Here is a 22,371-nt window from a genome sequence, read left to right as displayed (position 1 = left end):
TAGGTATATTATCTCACTGAAGCCTCACAGAAACCCGGCGAACGGATGCTATTATTATCCTCACTTTACAGGTGAAGAACGCGAGGTTCACCATCGATCCAAAATCAGGTGGCTTAACTGTGAGCTGGAAATTGAACCTACAATTGCCCAACTCTCTCCGGTCCACCAGTCACCCTCTTTATTTCTCCCAGTTTCTGCTGTGACTTCTCCCGGGCCCACCACTCCCCTCTCTTTCCGGCAGCAGGCCCCGCCCCTTCGACTTGAGTGCCCGCCCTCTGGGCGGTGCCATGATCTCGGAGTCTGTGGAAAAGACCGGGGTCGCGACAGGCTCCGCCCCCATGAATAGACCCTGTTTCGATTTGTTCCGGTGCCCGCGACCGGGAGAAGGTGACACATCTATTGGCTGACGACATCTGACAGGCAGCAAACGGAGGGGGCCGCCCACCGGCCCTCGCGCTGTTCCTTCTGGGAGTTGTAGTCTCAGACGCTCCATTCCCGGGGTGGCGCGGTTCGGACTCCGCGTCCCAGCATTCCCTGCGCGAACCCCGGAGCACTTCCGCCCTGTTGTGAAGTGGGTGTCTCGGTGGGTGAGTCCGGGTGGCGGGGCGGGGGCAGCTGAGACTCAGGCTCTGGGATGGAGGCTTAGGAGGTGGTGGTGTCCCAGGGGACCAGGGAAGGTGAGAGGGGAGAAAGAAGCTCTTCGGTCGGGTTGGGGGTGAGGGGTGGCCAGAGGATGAAGCGTCCGGAGATGGGGAAGGGTCATAGAGGGGTCGGGGATGAGCGGGGAGGTAGAAGGCCCTGGGAGTGAGACCTTTCTCGGTCTGTAGGTGAGGAGACGGAGAGAGGTTCTGGAGGTGGGAGAGTCCTAGAAGGGTCTGGAGACCACGGAGACCACGGAGAGAAGGATAGAGGGTTCTCGGTCCCTGGCAAGAAGTGAAAAGGGCCTGAGCTTGAAGCCCGACCTTAAAAATAGTGTTTCAGCCTCTACCTGCCGCCTCGACAAACATAGCATATTAGATACCCCTTTACACTTCCTCTCATAGTTGTGACCTCTGGAACCCAGTAGGTGGGACTGGCTATTGTGTTCGGCCCCAAACCAGCGCCCCCTTTCCTTCTGCCTGATGGAGGTGAATGGCACCGTCGTCCACTTTAGCCAGGCACCCTCTGATTCCTCTTGCATTCTTCCACATCCAGGATCTTCAGGGCCCTCTGTTTCCTTTATGTGTCCTGAATCTGCCCCTTTCTGGTCAGGGTTTTTGCTGAACCCTCCCACCTCTTCACCTTCCCAGCCTGGACAGACACATGGTAGCTAGTGTCATCTATTTTACCCACAAATCTGATTGTGCCCTCTGCTTAAAAACTTCTTGGCTCCCATGGCCTGTAGAATTAAGTCCAAACACCTTAGCCTGATGGTCAAGATCTCCATGAACTCCCTCTGCAGCCTAATATTGTGCACCCCGTGTTCCAGGACTGTTTGGTTTTCCCCATCTCTTGGAGAGGCTGTTTGGTTTTCCACCATTACGTATGCTGTTCTCTCAGTTTAGAGCACACTTTCTCGCCCCATTGTCTGCCAAGAGAACCATTCTTCCAAGAACCAACTCGAATGTTACTTTGTTCAGTTCCCTTAAGCAGATTAAGTGACACCCCCCCCCACGCCAGTTCCCACAGACCTCTTTTACTGCATTTACCACATTTGATCATAATTATCTGTGACTCTTTTTTTTTTTTTTTTTTCCTGTCTCTTCCACTTGACCGTAAGCATCTCCAGGACAGGGACAGTTTCCGAGTCACCTCCATTTCCTCATTGCGCAGCCCAGGGTCATAAATACTTTTTTTTTTAAAGATTTTATTTATTTATTCGACAGAGAGAGAGACAGCCAGCCAGAGAGGGAACACAAGCAGGGGGAGTGGGAGAGGAAGAAGCAGGCTCATAGCGGAGGAGCCTGATGTGGGGCTCGATCCCAGAACGCCGGGATCACGCCCTGAGCCGAAGGCAGCTGCTTAACCGCTGTACCACCCAGGCGCCCCCCAGGGTCGTAAATACTTGATGTAAATCAAGTAAATCGGTAAACACGTGGCTACTTGATGCATGTGTGAGTAATGACAGTCCAGGGTGAGCTTTGCTAAACCGGTCTTGAAGACTGCTACTTCTGGGGGGTTTCTAGGGGCATGAGCTTTTAGTCTTCTCCTGCCTGTCAGGGCTGTCTGTGCTGGGCGCTGAATTCATTGCCTATGGGAGTTTAAGCCAGGGGTGGCAAATACATAGAATGTGTGCTGCCACTTCTCCGTCCTGTGTCTGGTGGCTGTAGCGAATTGGTGACAACACATGTTGACACGGGTTTCAGAGTCCTTAGTGCAGTTGACTGAACTTGGTGCTTTATGTGAAGCCCATTTGCTCTCCCTGGTTTAAGCCCTTAAGTGTGAGGTCCAGTTACTTTAAGCAGTGGCCCAGACCATCAGCCCAGTAAGCTTGGCAGCCTTTGGGGACTCCTTATTTCTTCTTTGGAGGTCACAGACTAGTCTTGGCCTTTGCCACGGGATTGGGGCAGGTTTCTTACCAACCCACTGTTCAGTGGGTGGGCTCCTTACGTTCACATCCACACTCAATACCCCAGGAGCCAGGATGCCCCTCAGCTTCCCTGTGTTTGCAAAGGGACCCTGACCCAGTCAACACCAATCCCTCATTGCTTAGGAGGAATCTGTACCCTTTCTAGGTCTTCTGGGATATTGGAAGAGACCTTTGAGATCATTTAGCTGAAAGATGGTAAAGTGACGACAGTCCATGCTGAAAGAAGCCTATCATCATCCTCTATGTAGTCCTGGCATTTGACACAATTTTGAGTTGGTTGCCAATATTTAAAAATCCAGAGTTAGCTTCTCTTGGAAAAAATAGAAGGCCTGGGAACTGGGCCAGTGTTCTCTCTAGTGCTCCGTAGTTAGCCACAGCCCCCGCTCCACTCCTGTACCCGTTTACATTGCCTGGCCCCTGTAGCCATGAAATGTGTAGCCACTGATTCTAGCCTTCCTGCCCCTTTTCTCTGCTCCCATCATACTAACTGGGGAATCTGGGACAAGCGCGGAGTAGGGTCAGGCTGTAAGCTGCAGAGGCCACACGGCCTGTCCAAGGTCACACAGCTGATAATGGCAGGAGTGGAACTGAAACCCTGATTTGCTCCCTCCACCCTTAATGTTGTTTCCACTCTCCTACCATCTTCTCAGGAGTTCGGATGATTGGCAGACCTAGAGGAAGCTGTGTGGTGCAGTTGAGAAAAATGAGTGGAAAGAGTGAATCTTGGCTGAGTCCCACCTTGGCTTCTTTCTAGTTGTGTGACCTTAAGTGAGGCTTCTTCATAGAAGCTCGGTTCCCAATATGTAAATTGAGGCTATGGACTCATACGTTACAGGATAATTGTATTCTGAAGTTAGCACAGAAGGTGGAAATCACATTTAGCCAAAAATCACAGTCACCTTGAAAATCCTTTGGCAAGGAGCCATTTAGAAACCAACACCCTGTCTTTCATTAAGCTAACCAGCACGGCTGGGTTTTCTTGTTTGAATGTCAGACGAAAGAGTTGGCCTGTGTTTAGGGATCCTGCTGTATGAAACATACTTTGCTCACACCCTAGAAAGGAAGGTTGGAGGGAACTCAGACCAACAGGGACCAGGAAAGTCATGCTCATTCTGGAACAGACACCTAGTGAATGGAACTGGGGGCACCATTTAAATTATGTGCTTCCTTTCTCTTTCTGGTGTTTGCATGCAGTTTCGTATGTATAAATTACAGATCAGTGTAGTGGACCCCACACCAGTGACCCCTCACCTGCTCGCCTGGGGGACTCAGTGAGCTTATGAAGGTGGAACACTTAGCAGCAGGGCCAGCACCTCACGGGCACTCAGGGGATGGGCACTCTTTGAGACTGCTGGTCCTAGCGTGGCCCGGATACTCCTGGTCCTCTTAGGACTGTCGAATGCCCTTGTCTATTTTTTTCCTTCAGCTCTGTGTAAAGTCCCCCTGCTATTTGCTGACTGTATTGACCTCCCTCTGTGGATAGGCCGCTATTCATTATCTGTCTAAGAGAGTAGCGGAAAAAGCTTTCAGATTTGTATTTGAAACTAACCTTTGGGACTTTCAAGTCTTCCCAGAAGAAAATACCTACTATTTGAGACTCCGGGCTTTGGGCCTGGCAGAACTACTAATTGCCTATTTTTTTTTTTTTTTTTTAGTTTCTTTTTTCTTTTCTTTTTTTTTTTTTTTAGTTTCTTTTTTCTTTTTTTTTTTTTTTAATGTTTTTTTATTATATTATGTTAGTCACCATACAATACATCCCTGGTTTCTGATGTAAAGTTCGATGATTCATTAGTTGCGTATAACACAAAATAATTGCCTATTTTGTTATAATGTTGTTCTCTCTGTGCAGGAGCACAGACTTCTTTGCTTGCTTATCGACTGTCTCTCTCATGAGACTGTAACTTTCATGAAGGCGGAGACTGTCCCAGTTACTGGTGGCTCTCCAGCTGCCAGCACCGTGAGGGTGCGTAGCAGGACTCTGTAAATGACTGGTGGTGACGGACCTGGTGTGAGAGGGCGACACAGACGGTTTTGGACTAGAGCACGAGTAAGGCCGTGGTTAAAAAAAGAAATTTCATGAAAAGTTAATTCTTTAGCTTAATATAAATGATGGACCTTCCATAGCCTATTAGGCTTTCAATGTACCAGATTTACCATTTTAATAAAAGGCAACAAAGCTGCCAATGACCCTGCTATTTATCAGGCACTGTGGAGTGAGATGGGTGAGATGCAGTCCTGGCCCTAATCATACAATCCGGTGGGGCTGTCAGAGGTCAGAACAGGGAGCTACAATGGTGTAGGAGAACACCTGTGTTAGAGCCATGTGCCAGCTACTTTGGGACCACGGGCACGGGGAGGCGATTCTGGGAGAGCAGGGATGGGGGCAGGGCAGGGCAAGGGCATGACCTGGTAGCCAGAGAACAAACAGGAAGTTGCCAGGTGCTTATGAGTTGTGTTCCTCACCTCCTTGTGTATGTGGAGATCTGCAGGAAGGCTTTATTTTGCACCACGCTTGCCCTGTTTCCGGACAGTCCAGTCAGAGGGCCTAAAATCCAAATACCCCCCTCCTCCAGTCTCAGTTCAGCTGCATCATTCCCACTTGGGAGTAGCTGATAGCCTCCTTTGAGGGGGTGTTTTTTATGTCATCTGGATTTGTTGGGAATGACACAGAGCTCGTTTGTCCAGAGAAGCCAGCATGAGTGTTGTCAGAGTCTTCATTGTATAAAAGAAGCAACCCCAGATGTCCACTCCACCAGCATTTACTGAGAGCCTCCTGTGCGTGCACCGTGCTTGCTGCGGGGGGGGGGGGGGAGCGAAGGGGCCAACTATATTCCTTGTCCTCAGGCTGTAATCTCTCTGGGGCCACACATACACACGCTCTTGTAATACTACATAGAATGGGCCTGTGTGACATAGATGGAAATAAAGAGGAGAAAAGAATTCCTTCTGGCATGAGCAAGGAGGTCATTTAAAAAAAATCTAGTGTGTGCAGAAGGGGATTAATTATACGCTTGCTGCGTGACACGTCACCATCGTGAGCTAACCATTGTCTCACTGTTTATGGAGCGCTTCCCGCGTGTGCTGAGCCCTGGACTAGTAAGCTTACGAGCTCGTGGGTAAGAGAACTACAGTACAGCGTGATCAGGCTTACGGCAGAGAAAACGTAGGTGGCGTGGAAGCTGGTGGCACAGGAACGACTGAATCTTGTTTCAGGGCACAGGGAGGGCCTCTTGGAAAAAGTGCCATTGAAGCCGAGACCTAGCTAGGTGAAGAAAGGGAGGGCACTTTCCGAAGGAGACTGTCTGCAGCCCACGGGAGGGTTCAGAGGGCAGCAAGCTGTGCGGCTGGAATGCCCTGACTGGCGGGAGTGTGGCAAAGAGATGAGCTGGGGACGTGGGCAAGGTTCACATTTGGTCCTGAGGGATGTAGGAGGTCACCTGATGGTGTTCAGCAGGAAGTGACCTGGTCAGACTTGGAGCTAGTCTGGTGGTTGTGTGAAGAACCCCAGATTGGGGTGAGGGGAGAGCAGGCAGGGACGTGAGCTAGGAGGCTGGCGCCGTGAAAAGCTTGGCCACTCACTGGCTTGAAGCAGTGGCATTGGGGGTGTAGGTGCCTAGAAGGCCAGAAGGGCAGAGTTTGGTGATGAATTGGATGTGAGGGTTGTTGGAGAGAGATGATGAGCAGATTTCTGGTGTGGGTAACTTGATAGAAGGTGCTGCCTTGGGGGCCGGGGTGGCTCAGTCAGTGAAGCTTCTGCCTTCGGCTCAGGTCATGGTCTCCAGGTCCTGGGATCGAGCCCCATGTCGGGCTTCCTGCTCAGTGGGGAGCCTGCTTCTCCTTCTCTCTCTGCCCTCCCCCCCTGCTTGTGTGTTCTCTCTCTCAAATAAATAAATAAAATCTTAAAAAGAAGAAGGTATCTTGGCTGGGTGGAGAGCTCTAGAAGGATAAGTTTGCCAGAGAAAATGTTGAATTCAGTTTGTGGCCCACTGCGTTTGCGGTACCTAGTAGACAGTCAAGTAGAAATGTCCTGTAGGTGTTTGGAGTTGGGGTCTGGAGGTCTAGAGGCAGGTCCTGGTGGGAGTTTTGGGAGTCATCAGTTTTGAGATGGTGAAAAACTCCAAATGGATGGGTTGACCAAGAGGGAGTGTAGAGTGAGAGGGATTTTGCAAGGAGAGCACCCTTAGCAGAAAGCCAAAGGTCTGGGAAAAAAGGCCTTACGGAGGGGGTGACATTTGGAACCCACCTTGAGGAAAGGTCAGCCTTTGGGCATGCGTGGAGGAAGGCAGACATGCTGGATGGTGAAGGCCTCGATGCCAGAATGCAGTGTTCTGGCGCGTCCCAGAGGACTTCGTACTGTGCTGGCCGCTGGTTTGGGGGCCGGGTTGTGGTTTGTCTGCCCGCTTATGCTTCTTCCTCTCTTAGCACCGCCACCCCGGGCAGAGGCAGTGGAAGGTACAGGGGTCCTCTTACACTGTCCCTTGTCTCCTCTGCCTGCAGAGCCTTGGGGAGCATTGCCTCTCCTGGGAGCCCCTTGAAGGACACGCCTTAGATGCAGGAAGACGTTGAACGAGGACAGCCCGGCTGAAGCGAGGTATCCAGGACCGACCATGGCCGTGGCCCTAGAACCCCAGACCCAGGCCTCTCCCCGACCGGAGCCTGAAGAACTCCTGATTGTGAAACTGGAGGGGGACTCGTGGCGATCAGAATCCAAACTCCGGGAGGAGGACCACGACCGCGTCCCTGGGCCTGAGGCCTCCCGCCAGCGCTTCAGGCAGTTCCAGTACAGGGATGCGGCGGGACCCCACGAAGCCTTCAGCCAGCTCTGGGCGCTCTGCTGCCACTGGCTGCGGCCAGAGATCCGCCTCAAAGAGCAGATCCTGGAGCTGCTGGTGCTGGAGCAGTTCCTGACTATCTTACCCGGGGAGGTGCAGGCCTGGGTGCAGGCGCGCCACCCTGAGAGCGGCGAGGAGGCAGTGGCCTTGGTGGAGGATTGGCACCGAGAGGTCCGGGCTGCGGGCCAGAGGGTGAGGCAAACAGTCTCTTCTCCAAGGAGCGGGTCAGGCGAGGCGGCGGGGCTGTGACTAGCTTAATTGCCAAAACCGCGGCGGTAATAATAGTGATTATTGTTGTTATTGACCTGCTGACCTGTATTGAGCACTACTGCGTACCTGACACCGTTCTCGGTGCTTCCCACGTGTTATCTCATCTCATCCTGTCAGTTTGATGAGAACGGTCCTGTTACCCTGATTTTACCGATGAGGAAACTGAGGCACAGGCCAGGATAGGTGGGTGGCTTGAGGACACACAGCCCCAGACAGTAGAGCCAGAATGTGTACGCAGGCAGCCTGACGCTGAAGCCCGCGTTCGGAACCACTGCCCAGAGTGCCTCCCGGGACCGTATTCGCGGTGCGGGTGACTTGTGTTATGTTTCACATGTGATGAAACCTTTGGGTGCTGAAAGCAGAAATCTGGGTGGACACAGGTAGCATTATCATCCTCACTAAGGCCCCCCAAACTCACGTGGCTTGCAGAGCTCAGTCAGGACGAGCCAGAGCCTAAACCTAGGTCCTTAGGTTCCAGGTTCGATGTTCTTTCTACGACACGGCACATGTCTCATCTGCAAACCGTGGGAATTAAAATACCTCGGAGGCACGAGGCTCAGATGGGTTCGTAACTGACATTCCCTGAGCGCTCACGGTGTGTCAGACACCGTTCTCAGCTTTCTGTATGTGTTGCTCATCTCGTCGACACAGCAGCCCCGGAAGGTAGGTTGCTGTTCTGCCACCCTTTTTAGGCTGTGTGAGCAGAGACTCAGAGGTAAGTAACTTGCCTAGATTTATATAACGAAGTGGTAGAGCCGAGATTAAGGAAAGTGAAAGCATCATGGATTTAACAGTCGCAGTCTCACCAGTTTGCAGGAGACCGAAGGCCCATGATGCCATGATGATTTTTCTGTGGCACCGCTTTTTTTTTTTTTTTGAATCCTGCTTTTGAATCTGGCATGTGTAGAACAGAGTCCTTGAGCTGGCTCCAGGCTGAGCCAGCCGCCTAGAACCTTCATCTCAGCATTACCCTGCTGCTTCCTCTTGTTACAGGATCAGTCGCTTTCGTGATGTTACAGTTCATCACATTTTGTTGGGGGAGATGATAGGTTTGAGAACATCCCTTGCAAATGGCAGGGGTTTTCTGTAAAAGGTAAAGCTCTGGACAGATGTGAGATCAGGGGAAGAAAGGTTTGTGGTCTGCGGGTTGGCTCTTTGGATTCCTGATTGAAGACACAGAAAGCGTCCTATCTGAAGTTACAGAACTAAGTGTGAGAGGGTGGACCTTATTTGAATATACCAGCCCACCCTCGTAGATTATTTCTTGTCAAGAAACCAGCCGTTCGTCTTAAGTGGCAGTGGAAAAACAAATGGAAATCTTAGGACTTCAGAGCTGAGAGATGAAGACCTTGAGACCCAGAGATGAGAGTCGATTTAAATCAGGGGCTTTGTGACTCTTTATCTGTAAAATGAGAGGGTTGGACTAGACCAAAAGTTCTCAAATTATACCCCTGTGAGCTGAGCCGAAGTTGAACTGCATCTAAAATTGGGGGGAGGGGGGGAAGTAAGGTAATGGAACATTCTCTGTGATGTATTATTTTCCTGTGACTTTTATTTTTATTTTTTAACTTTCTCCCTGCTCCTGAGTGCTGACAAATGTCAGAACAAATGGGTAAGTAGCAAAGGAGCTCCCTGCCCCCACAGATGTTACAGCTTGCGATTACACTGCAGGCTACCTGCCTCAGTTACGTTTTCTGCAAGTGAAATTTTTCCCAAGACTTACCAGCTAACTAGGTTCCTCAGAGAGAACCGCCTGGAAAAGGCGGCGCTGCTGGGCTCAATGTCCTCCAAGATACTTTCCTTGAAGAGACGGTTCAGCTCTGCCGTTGGGTGGGTTTTGGCTTGTTGATTCTGTCGTCACCTCTTCCAGAACCCTCGCCCCGTCAGGTGCGTAGGCATCTAAAAGAATAAAAATAGACGTTATTTTTTAGAACAGTTGTAGCTTCACAGCCAAACTGAGCAGAAAGGGCAGAGATTTCTCATATGCTGCCCCCCAGCCCACGTGCCCGTCGTTCCCCACGAGAGTGGCGCACCTGTCGGGCTCGGTGCCCTTACACGAATGCATCATTATCACCCAAAGTCTATAGTTTACATTGGACGTCACTCTTGGGGTTGAGCATTCTGGGGATTTTAACAAATGTATAACGGCATGTGTCCCCCATTATACTATCACGTACAAGGTGGTTTCACTGCCCTAAAAATCCCCTGTGCTCTGCGTATTTATCCTCCTCTTCCCCAAACCCCTAGCAGCCACTGATCTTTTCACTGGCTTTGGGGTTTTGCCTTTTCCAAAGTGTCGCATCGGTGGAAGCGTACAGGATGTATGTGGCCTTTGCAGATTGGCTCTGTCACTTAGTGGTGTGCATTTGACGTTCCTCCATTGTCTTCGTGGCCTAATAGCTCATTTCTTTCTGGCGCTGAGTGACAGTCCATCGTCTGGACGTACTGCAGTTTATTCACCTCCTGAAGCTCGTCTTGGCTGCTTCCAGGTTGGCAGTATAAAACCACTATAAACATCCGCGTGCGGGCTTTGGTGTGCACAGGCCTGTCTGATGGATTCTTTCTTCATCCCTACCCAACCAGTATTCTACGGATTTTTTCCCTTCTCCTTGTCACTTGAATCTCCTTCTTTCTGTGTCTACAGCTGCCATCCGCAGAATCAGAATGTTGCTTAGGCGTGGCCGTAGTTGGAGGAGCCCGGGCTGGGAGTGAGGGTGGTTACCGAGTCCAGTTGCACAATTCCTCTGGACATTGTAAGATTATAGCTTTAACAGAGACGTTGGTTTGTTTTTTCTTAACCGTGGAAGGAGGTTGTAAGCAGGTGTTTTCTCCCTATAAACCACACAGGACATTGGTGGATGGCTTCATTTGGAATGGCTTTTTATGCTCGGCCCATTCCTATATATTTTAAGGATAAACATCCCTGTCTGAGAGAAGATTGGAGTTTTCAGATCAGCCGAAAGATTTTTGGAGTTACAGTTTCACAAATTCAATAAGTCGATGAAGGTGGATGTTATTAATTTGAATCAAAAAATAAGATTCAGGGGCGCCTGGGTAGCGCAGTCGTTAAAGCGTCTGCCTTCGGCTCAGGGCATGATCCCGGCGTCGTGGGATCGAGCCCCACATCGGGCTCCTCCGCTATGAGCCTGCTTCTTCCTCTCCCACTCCCCTGCTGTGTTCCCTCTCTCACTGGCTGTCTCTCTGTCACATAAATAAATAAAATCTTAAAAAAAAAAAAAAAGATTCAGAGCGATGTATACAATTGCTATGTTTTCTATAAAAATAGGGAAGAAATAAGAGTCTGTATTCATAGATGCTTGTATATAAAGAAACCGAAAGGATGCGCAACAGTGGTTTCCTGTGGGGAGGGGCGGGGAGAAGGAGGACGCTGGGCAGATGGGGTGGGCACAGGGCTAGGCATGGGCTCTTTTCACTGCCTAGATCTTCATGGTTTCCATTTTTGAACCACCTGGGTATTAAAAATACCTACAGAAAACATTGAAACACATTTTTTAAAGTTCTGTAAGGCAGTGAGATTGTTACATTGTTGAGGCTTTAGGGCCAGGAAATAACATCTCCGCCTCCATCTCTGAATTTAGAACCAACGGACAGATCAGAAATGAGCTTTGTGATTGATAATGCTGAGTTGGGTGCTGTTTATTCATCGATTATTCCCTCTTATTCTATATATGTGCTCTGTGTCTCTGAGGGCTTCTGTGTCTGAACTTCTGCATTGATATCGAAAGTGCCACTTTGGTTTTCCTTTTGAGTTGCAGTGCTCGTCTCTGCTTCTCCTGTTTTAAGAGTAGATGGGCCTTTCTCAAACAGCACACACTTTCATTCAATTTTAAAATTCCATCTGTAGTTGTTTGCCTCTCCTTTCTCTTATATTTATTTTTGAATTTTCTTTGCCTCGCTGCAGGAATATTTAGAGCAATTAAATTTAGACTTATTGTTATATCTGTTTTTATCTTTTGACGGATACCTGGTTAACTTCTGTGTTTTCTTGATACCTTAAAAGTGAAACCGCCTATTTTTGATGTTTAGAGATTATATTTTCGTGTCATAAAATCATGTTACATGATTTCTTTGTTTACAATTCAGAAATGTTGGGAACAGTAGGAGCCTCACTGAGACCCTTGTGCGGTCTCCCCGTGTTGAACAAAACAGTAGTCATTTGGTGGTATCAGTGCTGGTCTGTTTGCTAGCATCAGCCTCACGGCTTTGTTGTCATACTTTGAGTCATCTTTGGATCTAAAATGAGCCCGTGAGCCTCTGGACCACAGCCGTACTTGAAGAGCATTCCGTGCCCCAGCGGAGTTGGTCTTACTGAACTGACGATTGGGAATTTTGACTGTCTGTGTGTAGGAGCTGGGCTTGTGTGCAGAAGAGACCCGGTCCTTAAAGGCAATGCAGGAATCTCCGCCTTGTCAGCTGCAGCCAGCGAATCACTGGCCTGAGGCACAGTGCCAGAAGCCGTGGGTGAAGAAGTCCTGCCCCGCCCTTCCCAAGCATCTGGACACCAAGATGGCGCCACAGCCCTTGAAGGAGAGTGGTGAGCGCCAAGAATCGGGGGACATGGAAGAGAGGGGAGGTTGTAGAGGGGGTAAGGAAGGGTGCATGGGGTGAGAGACGTGAGGAATTCAAGGCAAGGGGTGAACTAGCGTCTGATGGCCATGCTAAGAAGGAAGGCAGGAGAGCGTCGTGCAGGAAGAGGAAGTTCCCAGTGATGTGGGCACACCCCACTGAGCTGAATCATGCCGCATGTTCAGGTCGCGTTGGGGCCAGGTGATGCTAGGGGTTTGAGCTGGCATCTTACACACGGCCCTTCTCTCAGGGTGGCTTCGGAGCCAGACACTCCAGAAGGGAAGTAAAAGGGGAACATCTGCCCTGGCTAGCGGGGCAGTCTCAGCCTGATGCAAGTGTGGCCTTTGGAAAGCTGGGCCTGGGAGGGGATGGTTTTTGGGAACCAGAGCTTGGGTGTCAGAGACTTTTTCTTCTCCTCAGCTGTCCTCACTCCCCGAGTCCCTACTCTCCCAAAGATGGGGAGCGTTGGAGATTGGGAGGTGACAGCCGAGTCCCAGGTAAGCCGCTGTTTGTCCTTTCTTTCCTGTCCTGACTTCTCCTGGGCCCTTGCCCCTGCACGCTTCTCCTCTCTCCGTGGCCTGCCCCCAGCAGAAGGGCATATATCACAGGGGGTCAGCCTGTGCCCCCGGCACCCGATCTGCTGGGCCTCTCCTCAGTCATGCTGCTCCTTACGAGGCTGGCCTCACACATGGTCTGCCTGTGTCCGTGGCCTCGCCTCGGGCCTGCTTGGGCCAGCTAGCGCTCCCAGGGTGTTCTCGATTGCAGTCCTTGTCTTGTACGTCCCACAGGAAGCCCTGGGCCCTGGCAAACACGCCGAGAAGGAGTTCTGCAAGGACCCCCCAGGAGACGGGTGTGGGAACGGTGTGCCCCTCGGTAAGGAAACAGCGCCCTCTCAAGAAGACCTTGTCTTCTGGTTTCTGGTACACTCAGTTCCCAAAGAATGTTTGTCACCCCCTTAAGACTCGTGACTCTGGGAAGTCTGGCACTTGAGACGCAGGAAGAAGGCATGCTCTTTGTGACCAGCTCTGGTGGCAGGGACGGAGTGTGGGGCGTGGGGTCTGCCTGCATAGCGGCTGGCAGCCGGCTTCCAAGAGCCTGCCCGCTTGGGGCTCATTTCCCCGGTACGTTCCCTGCGACTGTCCTAGGCTGTCTCAGAAATCCAGTCCTTTCAGCAGCAGACCGGGTCCATCTCTCAGGGGCAGACTCCAGGGGGCTGAGCCCATGAGACTGACGTACTGAACCACAGCGAGAAGTAAACGTCACAGGGCTCAAAGCTCTTGAAGCCCAGTGGCCAGCAGCTGGCTCTGTAGGCGCATCTCAGGGGGCCAAACAAAAACGGACCATTTCCCTGTGGAGCCTGGGGTCAGTGTGAGGGGTCAGACACGAGAGGGGGATAAAATGGAAGACCGTGCTAGGTCTGTCTCCTAAGGGGAGCTAAGGGGAGACACGGGAAGCTTGGTGGCACCTTTCCTGACAGTTGAACTCCTTTTTTACATACACCGTGATATCTAGGAAAAGTGTTCACAGCAAACTTTGGGAAATGCTGAACCACGTAAAGTTTCTTTAAGCGCTCAGCTCTTTCTGATCTAGTCTTCTTCAAATATTTCTTTTAATTAAAGGCTTCCTGTTTTGTTAGGGCTGGGAGCTGCTGGGACAGCAGTCCTTTACACATAGCTGCTAAGTGTTTTAAAAAATAAGGAAATGTATTTTCTCACATTTTTGGAAGTCGAGCGGAGGGCATGCTCCAGCCACAGCACGGAGTGGCTCAGCAGCGTCCTCGCGGACCTCGCTTCTTCGTCTCTGCTCTGCCGTCCTCAGTGTCTGTTTCGCACTCGAGCTGTCATGTGTCATAATCAAAAGATAGATGCCGATGTCAGTTGGGCTCACAAGTTTCCTAGCAAGAGACACACACACACACACACACACGTATGCACGCGTGCGCACACACAAACACATACACAGGGCACGTGAGTGAGAGAGGGGGAAACGTTTCCTCCAACCATTAAATTCATTCTGGTTGGGCCAGTTTAGGTCGCGTGCCCGTCTGTGGACCAGTAACACTTACTCTTTGTGCGATGTGTTTCAGAACTACAGCAAAGAAACAGGTCCGTTAATGTGGGGAACTGGCACGGGAATTTCTCATCAGCCTCATGCAGGGAAATGATCTCTCGCAGGGGCATTTTGGACAAACGCTCTGCTCGGTGTATCATTTCTACTTAATCACTTCTCGTCCTGCTTTTGTTTAGGTGTTCCAGTTTCAAAACCAAGTATCAACAGCCAGCGAGAGCAGGGACCAGAATTTTGGCGTCCAAGCTTTATAAATTCCGGAAAAAGGAACACTGCAGATTACAGCCCGGGTAGTGAGCAAACAAGACCAGCTCAGGCACTGGCCTGGAGAGACTCAAAGGCCTGGGAGGAACCATACCAGTGGGACACGGAGGACATGAAGGTGTCGGGTGTGCACTGGGGCTACGAGGAGACCAAGACTTTTCTGGCAATTTTGAGTGAATCGCCTTTCTCAGAGAAGCTCCGGACTTGTCACCAGAACCGCCAGGTGTACCGGGCCATTGCAGAGCGGCTGAGGGCTCGGGGCTTCCTGCGGACCCTGGAGCAGTGTCGCTACAGGGTCAAAAACCTCCTCCGGAATTACCGGAAAGCCAAGAGCAGCCACCCACCAGGGACGTGCCCCTTCTATGAGGAGCTGGAGGCCCTGGTGAGGGCGCGGACGGCCGTCAGAGTCACAGGCGGCCCGGGAGAGGCCGTGGCGCTCCCCAGGCTGGCGGACAGCGATGTGGAGATGGATGAGCAGGAGGAAGGGGGCTGGGAGCCTGAGGAGACGGCAGAAGACTGTAATGGTGGTGACCTGGCCACCGATGAGTCCGTCCAGGGGCCCAGGCTTCCAGGGGGCCCAACTCTGTTCCAGAGTCGTATCGGTAAGAACAAGGGGGTGTAGCAGGTCCAGATGCGAACTCTCCTGCCAGCCAAACCTCTGCTCCCCGAGTCCAGGGCGTACCGGATGGCAAGTCTAGATTGTTGCCACTGGAGTAAGCTGGGAAGTTCCTTAGGTTATCCTCAAAGTCCTCCTCTTCCCTCCTATGATCAGTTTCCTAGAATGAGTTTTCTCAGCTATAGAAACCACCTTTAAAACCTTAAGGAACCCTGAAGGGCTAATTCAGTATCAGTGGACCTTGAACAATGCAGGGGTTAGGATACCAATCCTCTGCTCCGTCGAAAATACGCATGTAACTTTTGACTCCCCCCAAATTTAACTACTAATAGCGCGTACTGTGGACCACAAGCCTCACTGGTGCCGTAAATAGCACATATTTCATATATGTATTATATACTGTATTCTTACAATAAAGTAAGCTAGAGAAAAAATGTTATTAAAATCATAAGGACGAGAAAATACATTTACAGTACTGTACCATATATACTGTACACATAAAGCCCAATCTGCGTATTAGTGGATCTGTGCAGTTCAAACCTGTGTTGTTCAAGGGTCAGCTACATTTGTGAGTGTGTCACTAAGAGGATGGGGAAGGTTATCCTGTTACACGAACGAACTTTTAATTTTAATGTGTGATGAGCACATCAGCCTGTGATTTCTCAGACAGTAAATTTAGGTAAAGAAAGATACTGAGTGACATATTTATCATGTAACAGAAATCCGACGGTATAGCGTTGAACACGTGACATTTGGGAAACACCCAATCATTGTAAAAGCGGAAATACGGAAGCCCAAGAGATGGACTGTCTTATCTAAAGCTACGCAGTGAGGTAGGGGCAGAGTCAGGGTCAGAGCCCAGAGCTCCTGTCTCCAGTTTTCTGTGTTTTCCCCCTCCACCATGCTGTCCCCCTGGGCTGCATCGTTTATCTACAGAGGACCTCAGAACAGACCATGTCCTTTTCATTCCTCCACAAAAGGAAAGGGCATCCTCAGCTGGATGCTATTGCAAGATTATTTGAAGTCCATTTATGTCTAGGGATTCTCAGTTCCCATGTTTGTTAAGAGGAAAGTTCATAAAATAACTAGAGGATGTATATGGAATGGATATAGAGAAAGTCTCTTGGATCCCAGCTTAAGGCCTTTCCCCACAGCGAAGCCAGAGGAGTGGGTCACGTGGTATAATGTGGCCACCGAAGTCCTCTTCAGCTAAGACTCAAGAGTTAATGGAAACTCTTAGAAGGGGGCAGGGTGGGAGGCTGTGGCTTACCTCTGAGAAGCAAGGGAATAGTCTTGGCTGGTGCCCCGGGTACCTGGAAGACTTCTGAGGTGCCTGTGTTCTAGGCATTTGGTGGGGCAGGGACCCCGAACCCTGATGACCCAGGCAAGTCTCATTATGCCTCACGGTTCTGAACTCTTCCCTCCTGACAGCAGGTGTGCACTGGGGCTACGAGGAGACCAAGGCCTTCCTGACCATTCTCAGCGAGTCCCCATTCTCTGAAAAGCTTCGCACCTGTCACCAGAACAGCCAGGTGTACCGGGCCATTGCGGAGCGGCTGTGTGCACAGGGCTTCCTGCGGACCCTGGAGCAGTGTCGCTACAGATTCAAAAACCTCCTTCGAAGCTACCGGAAAGCCAAGAGCAGCCACCCACCAGGGACGTGTCCCTTCTATGAGGAGCTGGACTCCCTGATGAGGGCGCGGACTGCGGTCAGAGCCATGGGAACCCTCAGGGAGGCAGCAGGTCTCTATAGGTCTGGGCAGAGCAGTACCGAGGCTGATGACCAGCAGGCCTGGGATGAGATGGCAGATGAAGATGCCATCAAATCTCCAGCCCCACGTCCTAATACCCCAGATACCGGTAAGCCGGGAGTAATTCGATGCCCGCAAAATCCGGAAGCATGCAGGGAGAGCAAGGGGGCCAGCTCATTATCGTTTGTCTCTGAGCTATAAGAGAGAATAGAAATGAATAGGAAAAGCGTTTGTGATTTGCTCAGATGATTTAGTCTCTAGCTTTGTGTAATCCCCAGGTGAGATAAGCAGCCAGGTCTTGATTTTACTGGGATTTATCCGGGAAATTATAATTTTATTCAAAGTTTATTCAATTTCTCATGGCGTGGGCTATTTGTAATGTGCGAGAAGAAGGTGTTCAGTATTGAGTAGAGGGATGGGGGAGTTGAGCAGAGACTGACTAGCTGGCTGTGTGGCCTGGGCCTCATGACTCCAAAGGTGGGGTCATCATGTTCCAGGCTCCGCTCTCTGTTTTGCAGGTCAGAAATTTACATATGCACCCAAACTTGATCAGTTTCGTGTTAGTCACGTTACAAGATGTGAACAGAAAATATGTGATATAAGTTCATGTTAGTTAAATTCACAAGATACAAGGTCTATAAATAGATGTTAACTAATGAATGAAGAAAAACTGCATTTCTTTCTGTTTTAGGGTTTGAGATGAGGCATAAGGATGAAGACCAGATTTCGGAGCAGGACATTTTTGAGGATTTGCCTGGAGCCTTATCAAAATGTACTAGAGAGGATGTTTGCCACCCTCCTGACTGGGGGCAAGACAGTGAAAATGAAGGCGAAGGTGAAGGGCAATGGGGAAACCACCCCCAGGAGCAGTGGGAGGAATGTTCTTCTGAAGAGGACTTAGAAAAACTTATCGACCATCAGGGCCTGTACTTGGCAGAGAAACCCTACAAGTGTGATACATGTGTGAAAAGCTTCAGCCGGAGCTCCCACTTCATCGCCCACCAGCGGATCCACACAGGTGAGAAGCCCTACAAATGCCCTGAATGTGGGAAGAGCTTTAGTGACCGCTCCAACCTCAATACCCATCAGAGAATCCACACTGGAGAGAAGCCCTACAAATGCCTTGAATGCGGGAAAGGCTTCAGTGATCACTCCAATCTTGTCACCCACCAGAGAATCCACACAGGGGAAAAGCCCTATAAATGTGGGGAATGTTGGAAAAGTTTCAACCAGAGCTCAAACCTCCTGAAACATCAGAGAATCCACTTGGGAGGCAATCTTGACCATTGTGGTGAGCCTGGCGAAAACTTGGGCCAAAGCCCACCCTTCAGTGCTCACTGCAGGAACTCCGCAGAAGAGACATCTCTTGAACAACCTCAGAGTGCCAGTAAGAACTTGAACTCTGGCCCACACGGCACCAGCTCAGGGGAAAAGCTTTACCAGTGTTCTGACTGTGGAAGAACCTTCTCTAAGAGCTCTGCCCTCATTAGTCACCAAAGAATCCATACGGGAGAGAAACCATATGAATGTGCCGAATGTGGGAAAAGCTTCAGTAAGAGCTCCACGCTGGCTAACCACCAGCGAACCCACACGGGGGAGAAGCCGTACAAGTGCGTGGACTGTGGGAAGTGCTTCAGTGAGCGCTCCAAGCTCATCACACACCAGAGGGTGCACACGGGAGAGAAGCCCTACAAATGCCTCGAGTGTGGAAAGTTCTTTCGTGATCGTTCCAACCTCATTACTCACCAGCGGATTCACACGGGAGAGAAGCCTTATAAGTGCAGAGAATGTGGGAAATGTTTTAACCAGAGTTCTAGTCTGATTATTCACCAGAGAATCCACACTGGGGAGAAACCCTACAAGTGCACGGAGTGTGGGAAAGACTTCAACAATAGCTCACACTTCAGTGCCCACCGGAGAACTCATGCAGGAGGGAAAACGTCATAGGAGACCCCCCTCACTCCTGCCACAGCAAAAGAGATAAATGTATATTTAAATCTCTTGAGATCGTAAGATATATGCTAGAAACTTACGCAGTTTTTAAGCTTGGTGTAGACCCAGGGAAGCTATCTTGGTATAATCCAGGTTATTTGGAAGTGAATTACAAATGCTAAGGATCCAGATTTGAAGGCACTTTTTTTTTTAATTTTTAAAAATTTTTAATTTTTTTAATTTTTATTTTTAAAAATTTTTAACTTAAATTTAGTGTATTATTAGTTTCAGGGGTGGAATTTAGTGATTCATCAGTTGCATATAACACCCAGTGCTCATTGCATCAAGTGCCCTCCTTCATGCCCATCACCCAGTTACCCCAGCCCCCCACCCACCTCCCCTCCAGCAACCCTCAGTTTGTTTCCCAGAGTTAAGAGTCTCTTATGGTTCGAAGGCACTTTTCTTAAGTGTAATTTGTTTTTCTCTTATAAAAGTCCCCCATGTGGTCCTCAGGCTGTCTTTACATTTGCTGTCACGGGAAGACTTTATCAGTGTTCGAGCCAGACTGATGACGCAGGGGATTAGAGGTAAATCTCTGCTCACGAGCAGTGATTCCAGACCTCAGTGTGCCTCTACGCGGTCCACAGGTCCGCACGGTCCTTTGGCACATCAGCAAGTCTCATGCGTGGCAGCTTTCAGTTGGGGCGTATCCATACAGAAGAACTTTGAGACTGGAGAGAGGCGTGATTGGGAATCGCTGGGCTAAAGCAGACCCCCATGACCTCAGCAAAGGGGAGGAGCAGCAGTGATGTCATTACTAGCTATTAATAATAGCAAAGGTAGCCAGTATCGGTTGAGCATTTGCTCTTTGGCAGGCTCTGTGCTAAGCACTTTGTACACATCCTCTCACTCCTTACGGCAGCCCTGGGACGAAGGTACTAATCTCCCGATTTCCCAGAGGAGAAAACTGAGGTTTGGGAAAGCTAAGTAACGCGCTTGGGTGGCATGTCTGAAAATAGCAGGGGCAGACTTTAACCAGATCTTTCTTTTTTTTTTTTTTTTTTAAAGATTTTATTTATTTATTTGACAGAGATAGAGACAGGCAGCGAAAGAGGGAACACAAGCAGGGGGAGTGGGAGAGGAAGAAGCAGGCTCATAGCGGAGGAGCCTGATGTGGGGCTCGATCCCAGAACGCTGGGATCACGCCCTGAGCCGAAGGCAGACGCTCAACCGCTGTGCCACCCAGGCGCCCCTAACCAGATCTTTCTGTCTGTGGTGCCTGAGGTGTTCCTAACCATTGGACCGTATCCCCTTTCACACTGGGGCAGGTAACTCAGGTGCAAGGACCCCAAAGCACTTTGTGGACCATGTTTCCTACTAAAATTCCTTTATGAATTCTCCTTTTAGCAAATACGGAAACCAAGAATCCCTGAACATGAAAGGGTCTGGGATGGCCCAGATTGGCAATGCTTGGAGCAAGGCTGAGCTAGTATTAAAGTACTCGATGTGGATTTCCTTCTTTGCAACAATGTGGGTGAGAGATACAGGGGGGTGAGACTGGGGAGAACGGGCAGCCACAGTGTACCTCTTCCCACGGGATACCACTTCCACAAAGGAAATGGGGTTTAAGAATTTCCCTTTTCTCCAGGAGTCAGTCCTTCTTGAGTTAGACTTGGCTGAATTGAATGCTAAGCCTTACAAAAAACCTGGGCCTGCGTTTTTGCCTCCCCGGCCCTTTTCCTCTTGGTGGAATCTTTGTTCCCGATGGCCATGCCATAGCTGAGCAGAGGGGAGGCGGGAGGAGTTGGTGTGTGCCTACTGAGAGGGCTTCGAACACTGCCCCGCATCCCAGGTGCGTGGCACAATTTTATCCTGAGCCAGCTTGTCCCAGGCCTGCCCAGTGCTTCCTAAGTGTTGGCCTTCCCGCACAGACCAGTCGGAAGGGCTCACCCAGGATGGTTTGCTAATTTGCATACTTTGGCTTTCAGAGTTTCTCCTTAGGAGGGTTTAAAAATACTGACCATGGACTTTGGTTTCCAGAGGATTTTAAAGGAAAATCCCTGTCCTGACATCTCTGCCCATGACATCGGGATGCCGTTGTGCCCTGGTTATTTCGTGGGCTTGGGAAGTACCTATCAGGTGGTGGGTGTGATGGGAAGAGCAGAAGTTTCTATTCACATGTGAGGGAGTCAGTGGAGGGCTCTGCACTCCCACAGAGAGAGATCACTTCCACGCCTTCCTCTGCTTCCCGAGAACCAGCTTACCCCAGGGCCACTGCCCGTCCACTCCTTGCCAGTTTACCTCTCCTGGCGCCCATGATCTCTGAGGGGCAGGGTCGTGGGTGAGCCTTGGGTTCGCACCAGCAGGTTATCTGCAGTAACAAGATGAAACACAGGGTGCCACGTGAGCCGAGGGGAAGGGGCTTCCAGGCAGAGGTGTGGTGGCCTGGCAGCACGGCCGAGGGTGCGGGTGGGCGCCCCCGTGGCTTAGGACCGTTGGGGTGTAAGCTGAGAGGTGGGCAGTGGTGAGAGCTGAGATGGGAGGGTGCTGGGGCGGCTTCCCGGACCTCACCTCTGAGCGGAGCTGGGACATCAGGCTGCGGGCGACGCGGATGTGCGCGGAGCGGAGCTGGGACATCAGGCTGCGGGCGACGCGGATGTGCGCGGAGCGGAGCTGGGACATCAGGCTGCGGGCAACGCGGATGTGCGCGGAGCGGAGCTTGGCTGTGCGGCCGTAGGGGCGCTACTGCAGTATTCCAGTTAAACGTGAGGGTCTGGACTGGAGCAGTGGGTACCTTGAAGGGGAGCAGAAGGATTTGAGAGGTTTCAGAGGCAGCGCTGGGGACAGCAGAGGAAAGCAAGAATGCCTTGGGTGACGGGTGGAGCATGTCACCGTTCAGAGCTGGGACCACGAGGAGGAGAGGCAGGAGGGCAGAAGGTGACAAGGTTGGTTCGGGACATTTTGAACTTAAGGTGCCCGAGGGACATCTGAATGGCACTGACTGCAGCAGGCCTTTGGACTCGTGGCCTGAAGCGAGGGGACAGCTCGGGACCAGGGAGTCCCCTGTGTGCATGGGAGTTAAACCACAGGAAAGGGAGTACGTTCAAGTCCTCGAAATACCGGGTCTAGGACAGAACTTGAGAAGCACCCGAGGGAGAGCAAGACGCTCCTCCAAGGAGTTCTAGACCGCTCCCCGCTCCTACCCCCTCACCCCTGCACCCCCCGCACACTCCTGTCAGTTTTTGGACACTTTCCGTTGCTGCCGATGCGTTTTCCCAGTGTAGTCCCGAGTCTGGAATCTTCACTGTGGAAGCCAAGCCGAGCCGTCTCCCCCGACTGTCGCGGGCACCCCTGCTCTTGGAGGTGTGCTCGTGTCTCACGCTTCCAGAGAGCAGCTGGGGCCCTTGCTGTGACAACAGGTTCAGCCTGAGAGCGCGGGCGGCGGCGGACGTCCTCCGGCAGGTGTCTGCTGCTCCGGTAACG

The 22,371-nt window shown here is 50.9% G+C and overlaps 1 protein-coding gene and 1 long non-coding RNA gene across 4 annotated transcripts; one reads left to right on the top strand and one right to left on the bottom strand.

The window, feature by feature from the left end:
- The first annotated feature begins 542 nt into the window (after positions 1–542).
- Positions 543–20,385, top strand: ZSCAN20 (zinc finger and SCAN domain containing 20). Of its 3 annotated transcripts, none has more exons than XM_045782444.2 (8): positions 543–587; positions 7,067–7,593; positions 12,040–12,226; positions 12,679–12,755; positions 13,047–13,131; positions 14,505–15,191; positions 16,640–17,065; positions 17,648–20,385. In XM_045782444.2, the coding sequence occupies exons 2-8, from the start codon at positions 7,177–7,179 to the stop codon at positions 18,901–18,903; spliced, it is 3,135 nt and encodes a 1,044-aa protein (XP_045638400.2). In that variant the 5' UTR covers positions 543–587; positions 7,067–7,176; the 3' UTR covers positions 18,904–20,385. The 3 variants fall into 3 exon arrangements, with proteins under 3 accessions (XP_045638400.2, XP_045638398.2, XP_045638399.2); XM_045782442.2 differs by having other exon boundaries at positions 16,637–17,065; positions 17,648–20,384; XM_045782443.2 differs by having other exon boundaries at positions 550–583; positions 16,637–17,065; positions 17,648–20,384.
- Positions 19,931–22,067, bottom strand: LOC148107209 (uncharacterized). Its single transcript, XR_015722850.1, has 2 exons — positions 21,460–22,067; positions 19,931–21,259 (listed from the first exon to the last, which is right to left on the bottom strand). It is a non-coding gene; the product is annotated as an uncharacterized LOC148107209 (long non-coding RNA).
- Positions 22,068–22,371: the final 304 nt, after the last annotated feature.

This window comes from Ursus americanus, chromosome 33 (genome assembly GCF_024610735.1).
Source record: "Ursus americanus isolate L20-20 chromosome 33, mUrsAme1.1.p, whole genome shotgun sequence".
Taxonomy (NCBI): Eukaryota; Metazoa; Chordata; class Mammalia; order Carnivora; family Ursidae; genus Ursus; species Ursus americanus.
The sequence above is the reverse complement of the archived record's forward strand: the minus strand, read 5'-3'. Positions and strand labels throughout refer to the sequence as shown.